We start from the raw sequence: 13479 nt of genomic DNA, 5'->3' as shown, positions 1-13479 counted from the left end.
GTGAGGATGAAGCCACTGCTGGCCAACGGGGTGCAAGACACATGAAAAGCTGTCTCATCTCAGGCTCTAAAGGCCTCCAGGAGGTGGGTCTGGCGGGGGTGGGGGGGAGCCACTTTTAAGAAAGGGAAACTGAGGCTCAGTGAGGAAACATGACCATGTGGGTAGAAGAGCTGGGATGAGAAGCCCAGGCTCTCAGGCCAGCTTCTCTGACATGGATGGAGAACACATTTATCTCTCAAGTTGGGGGTAAGAAGACACAAGTTCTAAAGACTAAGGCAACCAGGACCCTGGAGGGAGATGTAGGGGGTGGTGTTGCCTCTCTTCCTTCAGCCATGAGGGGGCGCTCTGAGGTGGGGTCAGGGCAGCCCCTTGCCCTCGGTATTCTCCAGAACCTACTTGAGGACATTCCGCACCCTGTTAAGAGTTCAGCTCACACTGCCTTTGCCCACACAGCTTCAGCCACCCTCTTTCCTCCAATCACCTTCAAACCCTTCCCACCACACCCACCCCTGCTGCCTGGCCTGGCCCACCCGTGTCGGCCCTGCCAGGCATGGGCATTCTGTGGGGAAGGATGAGGATTCTGGATCTCTGGAGACCAATGGCAGCCACCAGCCCGGCACTCACAGCTCCCCACATGGCCCGACACAGGTCGGGGGGCCCATATTCCTGGATCCAGCCTCCCAGTGCTCCTGCTGTAGGGTTTAGGCAGCCTCTTACCTTTGGGGTGAGGTACTTGGTCATAATTTCCTTCCCTTTTTCTCCCAGTTTTTCATCTGGAGTAACTTCATATTCTGCCTAAAACATAAGGAGGAAAAGACCAATAAGCGATTTGCTCCTGAGCTCCTGATAATTACAGAGCCTTCGAGGCCCCTGGGGGAGACACCTTGGAGGTCGCCTGACCCATCCCCTCCTACAGGGCAGGGAGCAGGGGCCTGGAGAGGGCAGAAGACCTGACATCAGTCCAGCCTATTCTGCACCATCGTGGACACGTGCTTAGGACAGCGGCTTTCCTTCCAGGCTGCACATCAGAATGCCTGGGGAGCAAACACTGGTGTTCAGGCCCCAGCCCAAGTCAGACCTTCTGGCGATGAGGGCTGGGCACCCAGGCAGCTGAGGTTGAGATGCCAGGAAGCTGGGGCTGAGAACCACCAACATAGATAAATCAAAGGAAGTCACTGGAAAATAACAAGCCACCAAACTGGGAGGTCCACCCCCAAGAGGCTGCCTTAGGTCATTCAGGCCTTACAAGCTGCGTGACCTTAGACAGTTTCCTTGATCTCTGTAAAATGCACATAGAAAAAGCACCAGCTTTTAGGGTGCTTGTGCAGCTAGAATGTGATAAAGCTCTGGGCCCAGAGCTGGGCACATAATAAATACTCAATTAACAGCTGCCATATGCTTACCACAGTTATTATTACACTTTGCAAGAGAAACAATGATATGGATGCCTACCTTTTGCAAGTTTTCAGCTTACAGGGTGAACACACAGAGATTTTTCAGATGCTCTTATCTGAACCTCAAAAGAGCCCCGCTAGTGATGTGGGAGGGCAGGGGCTACTATGAACCCCCTTCCCAGGGTCCTTCAGGGGAGGTGGAAGAGCTGGGACTTGGACCTCTTTCTCCACAACACTGCGGAATTTAGGACTCCCGATGGCAGACTACACCCGTGGGACCCGGCTCTAAAGAAGTGAGCCCTCTGAAAGGTGGATTGTTTTACTTTCCTTGATCCATGAGGGGCTCCTTCACTGACACCTGATGCACTTGCCAAGTAGGTAAAAGACCTGGAGTTACCAAGAAGCTTGGGCAAGCTTGCCTTTCTCATTTAGACAAGGGAACAAATTGCAAATTGTTTATAACATTTCAACATCTAGCACTCGAGGATTTGTCTATCTCAGCCCAAAAGTATAGCTATTTCAAAAGAGACAGAGACAATGACACCAGCACAGGCTGACCGAAACTCTTTCCCCCGTCTCCCCCTCTGTGGAGTTAGATGCCCTGGATCTTAGGCCTGGTTCAAGGAGATCTCTTATCCCAGTGTCTCGGGGCCAGGTCCTCCCCAGTCCATCCCAGAAGACCCTCCCAGGAAACGGGAAGCACAAGCAGCACCTGGGACGCCCACAGAGGCAGCCAGGCACGTTTCCATCCTAAGTGACTGTTTCCTTTTATCACCATTTCTCTTTAATGGAGAATCAGGACTTGACGATTTTCTCCAAGGAAGAAACACTGATACTCTGATCATCTGAATGACAGGACTCTGGGGGGATGGACCTGGAAGGAAGCCAACCCACTCACTTTACAGAGCTGGACACCGAGGCACAGAGAAGTGAAGGCCTGGCCTAAAGTCACACAGCTGGTCACAGCCGAGCCGGCACAAGCACAGCCCTCCTGACTGCCACAGGCCCCCTCTCCAGGCCAATGCCTCCTCGCCGTTAGGGTGAGCCCTGTGGGACTGGGCATTTCTTGACGATTTGATTTGACTCATGATGTCTTGAGACCATTTAAGGAGAGAAGGTAGCACTTTCTTCTTGAGATTTTCCCCCTCTACGTTCCCCAACAATCCCCCCAAACTGATGTACATGTGAGCACACACCTCCACACAGTACGGAGTACATTACAGACCTACCCTGCAAGGTAGGTATTATCATTCCCAATTTACAGGTGAAGAAACTGAGGGTCTCAGAGGCCAAACACAACCAGTTCAAATACAGGAAAGCCAGCAAAGGACAGGGCTGGGAGCCGAGTCTCGAGCACAACTGACCGCCCTTTGCCAGAGTGAGGAGAGAAGCACCCAGTGTCTGCTGCCCTGGACACCCTGTCTAGTGGTCTGGCACCATGGGAATTTACCCAGACTGCTTTGCAAGGCCCAGACCACCTTTTGGGGTAGCTCAATCCCATGCCGAACCCTGGATTTACACAGTCCCAAAATACATCTGTGAAGTAGCTCTATTTAACCAAGTGGAGGCCTAAGACTCACTAATCAGCCTCAATAACCAGCTGAAAATATTATTGCCTAGGTACTGAAACCCACGTGAAAACAAAATAACATCACTTTTGGGTCAGCTGCCTCCCAGCAGAGGCCCAGCTGGGCGGATGGGCGCCACAGTTCCACAGGGAGGCAGCCGGGAGCACGCGGGGACAGGCGTCCCAGCCGGGCATCAAAAGGCCTTTCTTTGCGAGTCCACGTCAGGTCACTGCCACTCGAAGAGCATTTGTGTTGGGAGACAGAAAACCAACAGACGGCTTCCAGCCAGGCTTTCCACTGATTAAGTCACCTGGAGTGACAGGCCACATCTCTACAGTGACGCCCCTCCCAAGAGGGTCTCGTGGGGTACATGTCCTGAGAGGCCACCTGCAGAGAGGAGGCACCAGGGAAGCTCAGCTGCGGGGCCACCCAGAAACCCACTGTGGTGGGAACACCTCTGCCCAGGTAGTGGGCAAAAGCTGCTGAAGTCAGCTAAACCACACAGGCAGCAAAGAAGAGGCTGGGCTACCAGCCTGGACGATACAATAATGCTGGCTGGCGAAATGGCAGCCACACAATGGAGAGAGGTAAGCCACATGCAAGGCATGCCCCTGTGACCTCCGTCTGTCAGAGAGCTCCCTCCTACCAGAAATACCAGAAAGGCTGCTGGGACTTGTCCTCTCTCCCACAGAGGGGACACACACTGTCCTCTCGGCTGGAATGCCCATGTGAAACCTTCTGCTGCCCAGAGCTCAACCTGAACAGCCAGAGTGCCAAACAGCACCTATGCCAACCTACCAGGAGGGCATCTCTCCTCCCCAGATGCATTCAAGGTGCCCACTGACGGAGGCACCGTTTCATGAGCCCCCTCCGCACTGTGATTTATGCCAAACACAGGCATCACCTTTGGGGAGGAGATGCTGCTCCAATACAAAAGAGCAAAATACTACACTGAGCTCAAGGCAAAGGGGGTTATTTATTATCTGCAGCTGCCAAAGCATCTGAACACCTGCGTGCGTCCTCCTTTAGAAACCGAATGTCATTCTCTGGGCCTCTCTCATGGCACCATCAACCTCAGAGAACGCTGGTGAAAAAATGTCCTCTCTCTCAAGACACTGTTCCCTCAGATGATTTTTAAGAGCATGAAGACTGCAAGCTGGTAAAGGGGAACCTGCCATGATTTCAAAGAAACCGGTTTAAAGAGCAGAGCATCTGGGCTGGGTTCCTCTGGCCTCTGCCAGCTTTAGCTGTCACCTTCTCCCAGGAGGCCTCCTGCCCTGACAGAAAGATGAAGTAAGAGATGCTATGAGGTCTTGCCACCTCTGGCCTCTGTAATTACCGATGTGGTCAGCTTTTCCAGAGACCTCACAGCAGGGACAAGTGACGTTCCTGGTTGGCAGTGCTGCTCACCACGGCCCTTTCTGGAGAAGTACCCAGCTCCACCCACATTGGCCTTGGTGTCCTGCCTGTGCTGACCATGTGGGCTGGGGAGGGGGGAATCTCCATTTGCCCCTCCAGAGCCACTCTCTACCCTGTTGTAGGGCAGGCAAGAGTGAGGGGTAGTTACCTGTTGGCTCCCTCCCCGCCTGGGCACCAGGGGTTCCTGCACCCCTATTTTGAATATCCAGCTCTGCCTGAGCAGACAGACTGTTCTCTGATCTTCGGCTGCCACCTGAAGAGCCCACCTGGGTCTGGGTCAGGAAGGGATTCATTGGCAACAGATGGGACAGGACCAAAGAAAGATGGGAGGGAGGAGTGGACTACTGGCCACGCTGGGGTCTAGACTGAGTGGTAGGAGTAGTTACGAGCACACTCAAGCAGTCCCATGGAGAGGTTCATATGTCAAACAACCGAGGCCTTACCAACCCACTGGCCATGTGCACAAGCTTAGAAACAGACAAAGCCTTCAGATGCCTGCAGCCCCAGCCAACATCTTGATATAACCTTGTGAGAGACCTTGAGCCAGTAGTGCCTCAGTAAAACATTTCCAAATCTTGACCCACAAAACTAAGATAATAAATGTTGTTGTTGCAAGCTGCTAAGGTAATTTAAGAACAAACACTTAACAGGCATCTGAACTCATAGCTGAACTCTGAAGTAATGAGTTCATTACTTCATTAAACATTTTTCTATATGTATTTTTCTATCTCTCATTTAATGAGAAAGCAAGTTCCAGGAGGGCAGAAACGTACTTCTCCTGCTCACTGTATAGTCTCCAACTGCTAGAGCACAGTGCGACACATTGGAGGCATCCAACAAGTATGTGCCGAGTAAGTCTGGTTGAGGATCTGCCAAACCTCCCCAACCCCAAAGAGAAGAGACCCAAGTGTAGGCACGGGAGGGTTTCAAAAGAGCTGAGAGGCCATCAAAGCTCCCAGAAAAAAGGTTGGGGAAGTACGTCCATTTTTAAAATATATATATATTTTTTAATTGATTTTTAGGGAGAGGGGAAGGGAGAGGGGGAGAGAAACATCAATGTGAAAGCAGAACATTTATCGGCTACCTCCTATGGATCAAGCCCCCAACCCAGGCATGTGCCCTGACTGGGAATAGAATCAGCAACTTCTTGGTGCACGGGACGACGCCCAGCCAACTGAGCCACACCAGCCAGGGCAAGTATGCCCATCTTTAAGAATTCCATGGCAAGACCCTATCGGCCTGTGGAGGTTGACACTAACCTGGAACCCCTTCTGATCCCATAACCAGCTGGGCAAATCCTCCAGAAGCCAAATCTAGTCATAGCCTTAACTTAGCTCACTGACTCCATTTCTTGGTGGCAGGGGTGGGGAGGAGTCCTTCTCAGGTTCCCAGAAGCCCCTCAACAACCATTACTAAGGTTGAATTACCCTGTGGTCTGATGAGAGGGTGCAAAGACAGTTCTGCACCGCCCCTGTCCCCCCCGGTCCCATCACCCAGGCCCTGCTCTCAAACAGCCATAGTCTGCTGGACTTGAGAAGCTCAGACACCAGGACTGTGCAGAGGATCAGCCTTTCCCACGGGCTACAGAGCCCGACAAGGATGGGTTATTTTTAATAAACTCCGCTTGGCAGAAAATCAGCCTAGAGGTGGGAACAGAGAGGATGGCGCTGGCTGAGCCAGGGAGCACTGGGAGGTATCGTCACCCAGGACAGCACCACCTCCTCCCTCCTTGAGTTCCAGTCCGGATGGAAGGGGGAAAAAATGTACTTCAGACGAGAATTGCGCCAGCCCTGGAAAACTCAATAAAGTCTTCGTGCGTAAAAGAGGTGTTTCCAAAGGCTGGCCACTTGACCTCAAGATGGGCGATGAAAGGGCGTCGCTAATTCCCAGAGATGCAGACGAAACGCCAGGGGGCGGCCGGCCTCTCGAGAGTGGCAGCTTGGTTGAGGAGTATGTAAAGAGCATCTGTCGTGTCAACACAGGGAGCCACACTCACATTTCCTTTCCAAAAAAAAAAAGCTCCTGGTAGAGGCCCAGCCAAAGGGAATGTCTGCATGACAGGAATGAAAATGGGCATCCAATAGGTTGCTTTCTTCTTCTCAAACTATGAGCACCTAACGAGACACAGGGCTGGAAAATTCCACTGGCTCCTGGGCTTAGCCTTGCCCTGCTCTGCCTCATCAACTCTAGACAGGTCCCCAAGCTGCTGACACTTCATCTTTTCCAAATGGGCGCAGCCTTGGTCCAGGGCTCAGTCCTTGGGTTTTGTCTCTTCTCCATCCACACGCATCTCCTTGATGAGCTCATCCAGCCCGTGGCTCTAAATACCAGCTATATGTTGACAACTCCCCATCTTCCTATTTCCAGCCCAGACCTCTGTCACAAAGTTCAGGCTTGAACACCCTCCTCCCCTCGAACATCTCCACTTGGATGTCTGACAGACACCTCAAGCTGAGTATACCCCCAAAGCGACCCTCCCACAGCCTCCCCCGGACTCCATCCTTCCAGTGGCTCTGGTCAACACTTTGAAGCCATCCTCACTTTTTCTCTCTCACCCCGATGCATCGGAAATACTGTTAACTCTTGCCCTGGCGGTGGCTCAGGTGGTTGGAGCATTGCCCCGTACACTAAAAGGTTGTGGGTTTGATCCCTGGTTAGGGCATATATGGGAAGCTACTGATCATACGGGAGGCTACCGATAGATGTTTCTCTCTCACCTCGATGTTTCTCTCTTCCTTCCCCCCCAAGTCAATAAAAACATATCCTTGGGTGAAGATTTTAAAAAAGGGAAATGCTGTTAACTCTACTTTCGAAACATGCCCCAAATCCAACCACTCTTACCACTGCCAAATGCTTCCACGTGGTTTGTGTCACCATCAGCTCTCACCTGGACTGCTGCTGCAGCCTCCTATCAGATCTCCCAGCTCCCACCCTTGCCCCTCATAGCCTGTTCCCAACAGAGTCAGAGAGTCCTTGGAACAACAATAAAAATAATGACTGCTGTGCATCAAAATGCACCATGTTTAAATCCACACATTGAAAACTCTAACTGGTTACTACTAGTGAGCCGATTGCTACTTTGAAAACATAAATACAGGGAGAGAATCAAGCATTTCCTGTATGAACTTTACTAAATAGTCATCCAACGTGTTTCCTAGCTGGTAAATGAAGAAGGAATGATAGACTTAGAATGTCGCTATGTTGCAACCCCTAATTAATCAACAGATGTGGGTACTGAATATCAATGGCTGCTGCCGCCTCAGAAAGACAGACACCCAGATAGTATATGTACCCTGAGAGAAGAACATGAGCCACTTATGAAGTCAGCTCCCCCGTCGCAAACTGAAATGAGTCCGACTCAGTTTCTGGATTCAATGATCGATTTACAAGAAATACAGAGAAGCCTTTTAAATGACACATGGGGACAAGAGTGCAAAATTCAGACCACGGGACGCTCTTCTGGATGAACAAGGGGCGATGGCTGTAAACTGTTAAAACATACATTTATAAAAAGTACAAGAAAATCAGAAATGGGAATGCTGACTAAGTAAATGATAGGAAAGAATTATATTTGAGCTATGGTAATGGGATTGCGGTTATGTTTTTGTTAAAAGAACCCTTACCGTTTAGAGGTACATATGAAATGTTCACAGGAGAAATGATAAATGTGAGATCTGCTACAAAATGCTACAGAGGAGTGGAGGAGGGTGAAAAAAGATTGGCCTTGAGCTCATAATTGTTGAAGTGTGGTGAAGGATGCATGGGGGTTCATTATACTATTCTGCAGACTTTTACCTTTTATAGTTTGAAATTTTCCATAATAAAAAGCTATGAAAATACTAGACCCCTCCCCCAGAGAAACAAATTAATGAGTCTGGGCTTCAATTTGAGCACTGGTATTTTTTTAAGGCTCCCCAGGTGTTTCTACTGCTCGGCCAAGGTTGAGAATCCTGTAATCGAGTATTCAAGGCATGCAGAGAGCCTGCATGGAGATCAAGATGAGGCTACGAGGGGAGGGAACTGGTCTGGAGAATCTAGAAGCCAAGCACATGGTCCTTGGTGAGGTGGGGAAGGGCTGAGGAAGAAGGGGGGCCAAGGACCAGGAAGAATTCAGGCTGGTCATTGGCACAGGGAACATGTCAGGGCTGGTAGTTTGGGGCCTGGGGAGAAGTTCTGAGTTTGTTTAGGACATGCTGACTTTGAGGGGCCCATGTGAGTTCTGGTGGAGACAGTCAATGGACAGTTTGGCTTGTGGGTCTACAGAGCCACACTGAGACCCTGAGGAAGACACAGAAACTTATGCCCAATGGGGTTGTCCCCTGAACCAAGAGAGAGGTTGGGATGGCTGAAGCCAGTAATGCCATGAGGACCTCTAGGGCACAGCAGCACCCTGGCCCCTGCCCTGGGAATGGGGGCCTAGGTGACCACACTCCTTTGATGACTGGTCTGCACTCTTCACCTTGGATAGATACCCCAAGGGCAGTGGGCCAGACTGAGGTGACCTGCCTTCCTGAGCAGGTGCTGATGAACTCCCGCATAGTCCTACATCCAGTCCTCCAAGCCCACTCAGATCAATCCGCATTTGTTAAACAAGTGAATGGCCAGAACATCTGCAGCAAATCCCCATAGTGTGAATCATGGCCATGTGTGCCAGCAGCTGCCAGATTGGCTTGAAACTGTCAACACATGTTCATTCCACAAACGTGTGCTGAATGCCTGTATGGGCCAGTCACTGTTCGAGGCTGGCAGCGGTGAACTAGAGCCAGGGTTCTGGCCTCGGGAAGCTTGCCTTCTAGTGGGGAGGTAGACGGGAAACAAGTCCACACACACGAGCCTTGAGACTTTAGAAGATGGAGTATCTGCTTGGGGAAGGGGCAATGGAATTCAAGTGCGACCTTAGGGTGTTGGGAAAACCATAGGACTTCCCCACATACAGCCTTGCACAGCCCAGGCTCCCGGAATCAGAGAGCTAACAGGGCCTCAAGTTAAAGCAGCAGGAACCAAGGCCCAGAGGGGGAGACGGCCCACCTGTGGTCACTCAGTGGTTCAGACCCAGAGACAAGCCTGCATCTTCAGAGTCTGCACTGGAAGTTTCTAGAGCAACAATTTTATTCTTCATACCCTCCTAAAACCATATGGCCTGTCTTTTCCTTTGGACAAACACGATTGCTGATCACAGAGGACTGAAGACCCTCCCGCCCCCCAAGACCAGGAACTTACCACTGAGTCCAGAAACTGAATGTAACACTCCAGCCCAGGTCTTGTTTCACAGAACTGCCGGAACAGCAGCCTCCCGATTGGCTGCTTGTCACACAAACTGCAGTAATCTCTGTCTGGAGACAAGGAAAGGAGAATGTGATGAGATCCAGGAGAGGGCCAGGCGGGGCCAACCAATCAACCCACACCCGGATGTAACGCCCGATGGACAGAGCCAGATGATTGCAAACTCAGGAGCCCTCATTTATCTGTGGGCTCTGCAAGCTCAGGGGATATCAATGTAGAGGAAGTTGCCTGTTAGGACCTGGCCTCTACGCCCCAGCCCACTCCCCTTTCTGACGCGCTGATTTCTATATGGAGATGCCAACAGTTCTCAGGTCCACGACTGTCCCCAGGCTGACTGATCAGCACGTCACATTCCCTCATTACAGTGACTAGATAAGGGTGGTAGGCCTGTAACCCACACCAGTAAAGTCAGAGTGAACCAGACTCTGGATACAGGTGCCAGGGGGCGAGGCCAGAGTGTGCTGCAGTGTTCTTGACACTGCAGAGGGAGCTGCTGTGAGGATGAGGCTGACACACAGAGGTCAGAACTGGGAGAATTACAAGTAGACTTGGTGCCCTGGTGATGCCAGGAATCTCTGATCAAACCATGCCTGCAGCCCAACCATATCTGAAAAGCTTATAATGAGCTTTGCTTAAGGCAGTTTGAAAAAAATTTTAATTATCCGTAATTCAAAGCATCCTAATACGGTAGTAAAAAAATAAAATTCATTTTTGCCCAATTGGAGCAAAGCCCAGTCTTAGGATTCTTCAACTATGAAAACCCTGCTTTTTCCATCTGAGGGCTCTAGAGGCACAGACAGAAAGTGACCAGCCCTCAGCCACTCAGTAGCCACGAGAGGCCTAGCCAATGACTTGCTATGTGACTTTAAGCAGCTTACTTGCCCTTTCTGGGCAACAGTCTTCCCCTGAAAATAAAGGCCTGTGTTTGAAGTAAGAGGGAGGTTGGAAGGGGGACCCTTTTTGGCTCTTCCTACAATGACTCTGCAAGAGGCTTTCTCTGGCCAGAAAGATGCTCAAAGGATTGACTGAGATTCGTAGCCCTGAACCTTCTCGAGCATTGCAAATTAGCCCTTTGATCCTGTAGCTGTGCAGAGACAGTCAGGAGATTTCATGGGGAAACCAGGAAGCAGGGTGAATCAGACCTGGGTTAGGAGAGCTACCTGAACAGAAGGAATGACTGTTCTTGCCAATGCAGAGAAGGAGCCAGGACGATCATTCCCCTACAGGGCATTTCCCTGGAGATAGGGATACAACAGGAACACATACCTCATGCCAATTCATTTCCATGCCCAAAGAGCTTAGTCATGGGCAGGTAACGCTGTTACCTGTAGGGAGGCTGGAGGCTGTAAGTGTGGGTTATGGAGCTAAACTGCCTGGGTTCAAATCCCAGCCTCACAATTTACTGCCTGTGTCACCTGGGGCAACTGACTGGACACGTTTATCCCTCAGTTTCCTCATCTGTAAACTGGGAACAGTAATTGTACCCAGCTCCGAGAACTATCACGAGTACTGAATAAGACAATGCATAGAAAGGACGCAGACCAGAGCCTGGCTCATAGGAAATGCTTAACAAACACCACCTATTATCATTGTGGGTGTGGGCCTTTTGGTCTGTTCCATCTCCTTTCCTCTCAGGAGCCTTCTCTCCCTGTCTGTAAAAAACCAGCCTAAGGTTCTAAGGGAGCCTACAGCTTTCAAACCCCAGAGGGCACGTGACTCAGTCCTAGCCAATCAGAGCCCTCTTCCCATGGCCACAACCATAGGTTCACTTGACCTGAGTGGGCCTTGGAGTCCTTCCAGGGTTTTTGCTAGAAGTTCCAGGAAAGACACTTGCTCCTCTCTGGGATGACAAGGTCTTAGGTCTGGTCATCCCAGAGCTGCCACAGCTGTCTTTCCCACCAGGCGGTGAGGGCCCATGGAGAGTGAAGCCAGCTCGAGGAGAGCGTGCTGAGTGAAGGGGGAAGCCTGGTGCCAGTGCTGCCCCGGGATCCTGGGGCCAGCTCGCTAGGCCAGCCGCGCCTGCAGGTTATTCACCCAGAGTCCGTGGAAGCCAGGGGCGGGTTTTTGTCTCTTGTGACTGAAGGAGCAAGTGACTAGGTCTACAGGCTGGAGAGTTTTACAGCCCACTTCTTTCACGGATAAACTGCCTGCGGGCAGGGACTGTTTTTGGGGAAATTCACCCGCTCTAAGTATTCTGTGTATAAGAAGGCACTCAAAAATTTCTCATTCTCACAAGTGGATCCTTTGATCAATGGGGCCCCTCCTCAAGTGGTTTGGGGGCTGAATCTAGCCTTGAACTATCCCCTTAATTCAGGCTACCTTTCCATGCACACGGGTGGTTCACAAACGGCTGCTCCCACAAACATTTAACCCACATCGCTTTGTGCCAGGATCGGCGGGGGCAGCACTGGGATGTGGTCCAGCCCTCAGGGATCTTGGACTCTTGGAAAGGGAGTGTGTGTGTGTGTGTGTGTGTGTGTGTGTGTGTGTGAGAGAGAGAGAGAGAGAGAGCAGACAAGATCCCACTGACAGTAATAAAATGTCAAGTTAGATGAGTGTTGTCAGCCACAGTGGGTAGTCTGGGAAGGAGGGAGCCCAGAGGGTGAGAGGTCTGTGGCCTGCACCTGTTAGCACAACGCCCTGCAGACACAGCCTGCATCCTCTCTGCCTCCCACTCAACCTGATGCCCACAGGTGAGGAAAACAAACACCCCATCCTTTCCCAATCAGCCGAACTTCCCCAGCACAGACACAGAAGGAGAGTAAATTACCTTATGTCAAACTACGGTTTAATCCAATCTCGGCAGAGAGCACCACGCTGCTCATGTGATTTAAACAAGTTCCCCCTTTTCCAAAAGCAATTATGAGATCTCATGCACTGTGTTGTGACTGCTTAAGGGTTCATCTGACAACATCTTTTCTCTCCATATGGTGTTTGCTGTCAGTATGGAAACAAGGCTGCTATAAACTCACAGCATAGTAAACACCATGTGATTCCAACACAAGCTGTCAGCACCTCAGTTCCGTGCCGCTCCCAGCTGTACACAGGATCCCAGCCACCGGCTGGAAGCCCAGGAAGCAATAAAAGGATCACTAATCATCTATTCAGAGTCTTTTCTCAGCCTTGAGTGAAGATAAATGGGCCGATCTTCTGAGGAAGCACCACCACCACCGATAAAACCAAAGTGGAACGTTTGAGCTTCCCTTAGAAGCAGAGAACAAAGCCACGGAAGGTGGATGATGAATGTGGGATTGATCGAGGTGACAGGACAGGCTGGGAAGAGCAGCGACAGAACAAAACTGCAGAAAGCAGGACTGCTGGCAACGTACAAGAAGGGGGCACACACTGCCCTCATGATTTAGGGCTGGTTACAGGGTGGCATCCATGGGACAGCACGTTCGAATATGGGAATGGGGTGACAAGTGTGCCGACGGCAGTGCCAGCAGGGGAGAGGCTGAGTGCTGGGGATGAAGAAGAAAAAGGTCAAAGCCAGAGAAATGGGGCCAGAGTCAGGGTCAGGGGCAAGGAGCAGCCACAGTGAGGAGGTAAATCCCAGGTCAGAAGCCAGGAGGTGTGTTCAGGCAAGAATTCAAGGCTCAGTCTGAGATCACTGCAGGGAGTCTTCGAGAATGGCTGAAAGTGTATGAAGGATCCACAAAAAATTAAAAATAAAACCACCATATAATCTAACAATCCCACTTTTGGGTATTTACCCAAAAGAATTGAAATCAGGATGTCAAAAAGATACTTGCCCTCCCATGTTTATTGTGGCGCTACTCACACTACCAAGATGTGGAAACCACCTAAAAGACCAT

The 13479-nt window shown here is 50.8% G+C and overlaps 1 protein-coding gene across 1 annotated transcript in view; it reads right to left on the bottom strand.

Moving 5' to 3' along the window:
• GRK5 (G protein-coupled receptor kinase 5) overlaps window positions 1–13479 on the bottom strand; it is a 159168-nt gene that overhangs the window by 36528 nt on the left and 109161 nt on the right. Inside the window, exons 3-4 of the mRNA XM_081157650.1 lie at window positions 9602–9714; window positions 718–795 (exon numbers count right to left, since the gene is read on the bottom strand). Of these exons, the coding sequence (XP_081013776.1) occupies window positions 718–795; window positions 9602–9714 (191 nt within the window). The remainder of the gene's footprint in view (window positions 1–717; window positions 796–9601; window positions 9715–13479) is intronic.

This window comes from Miniopterus schreibersii (assembly GCF_964146895.1).
Source record: "Miniopterus schreibersii genome assembly, chromosome: 14".
NCBI lineage: Eukaryota > Metazoa > Chordata > Mammalia > Chiroptera > Miniopteridae > Miniopterus > Miniopterus schreibersii.
The sequence above is the reverse complement of the archived record's forward strand: the minus strand, read 5'-3'. Positions and strand labels throughout refer to the sequence as shown.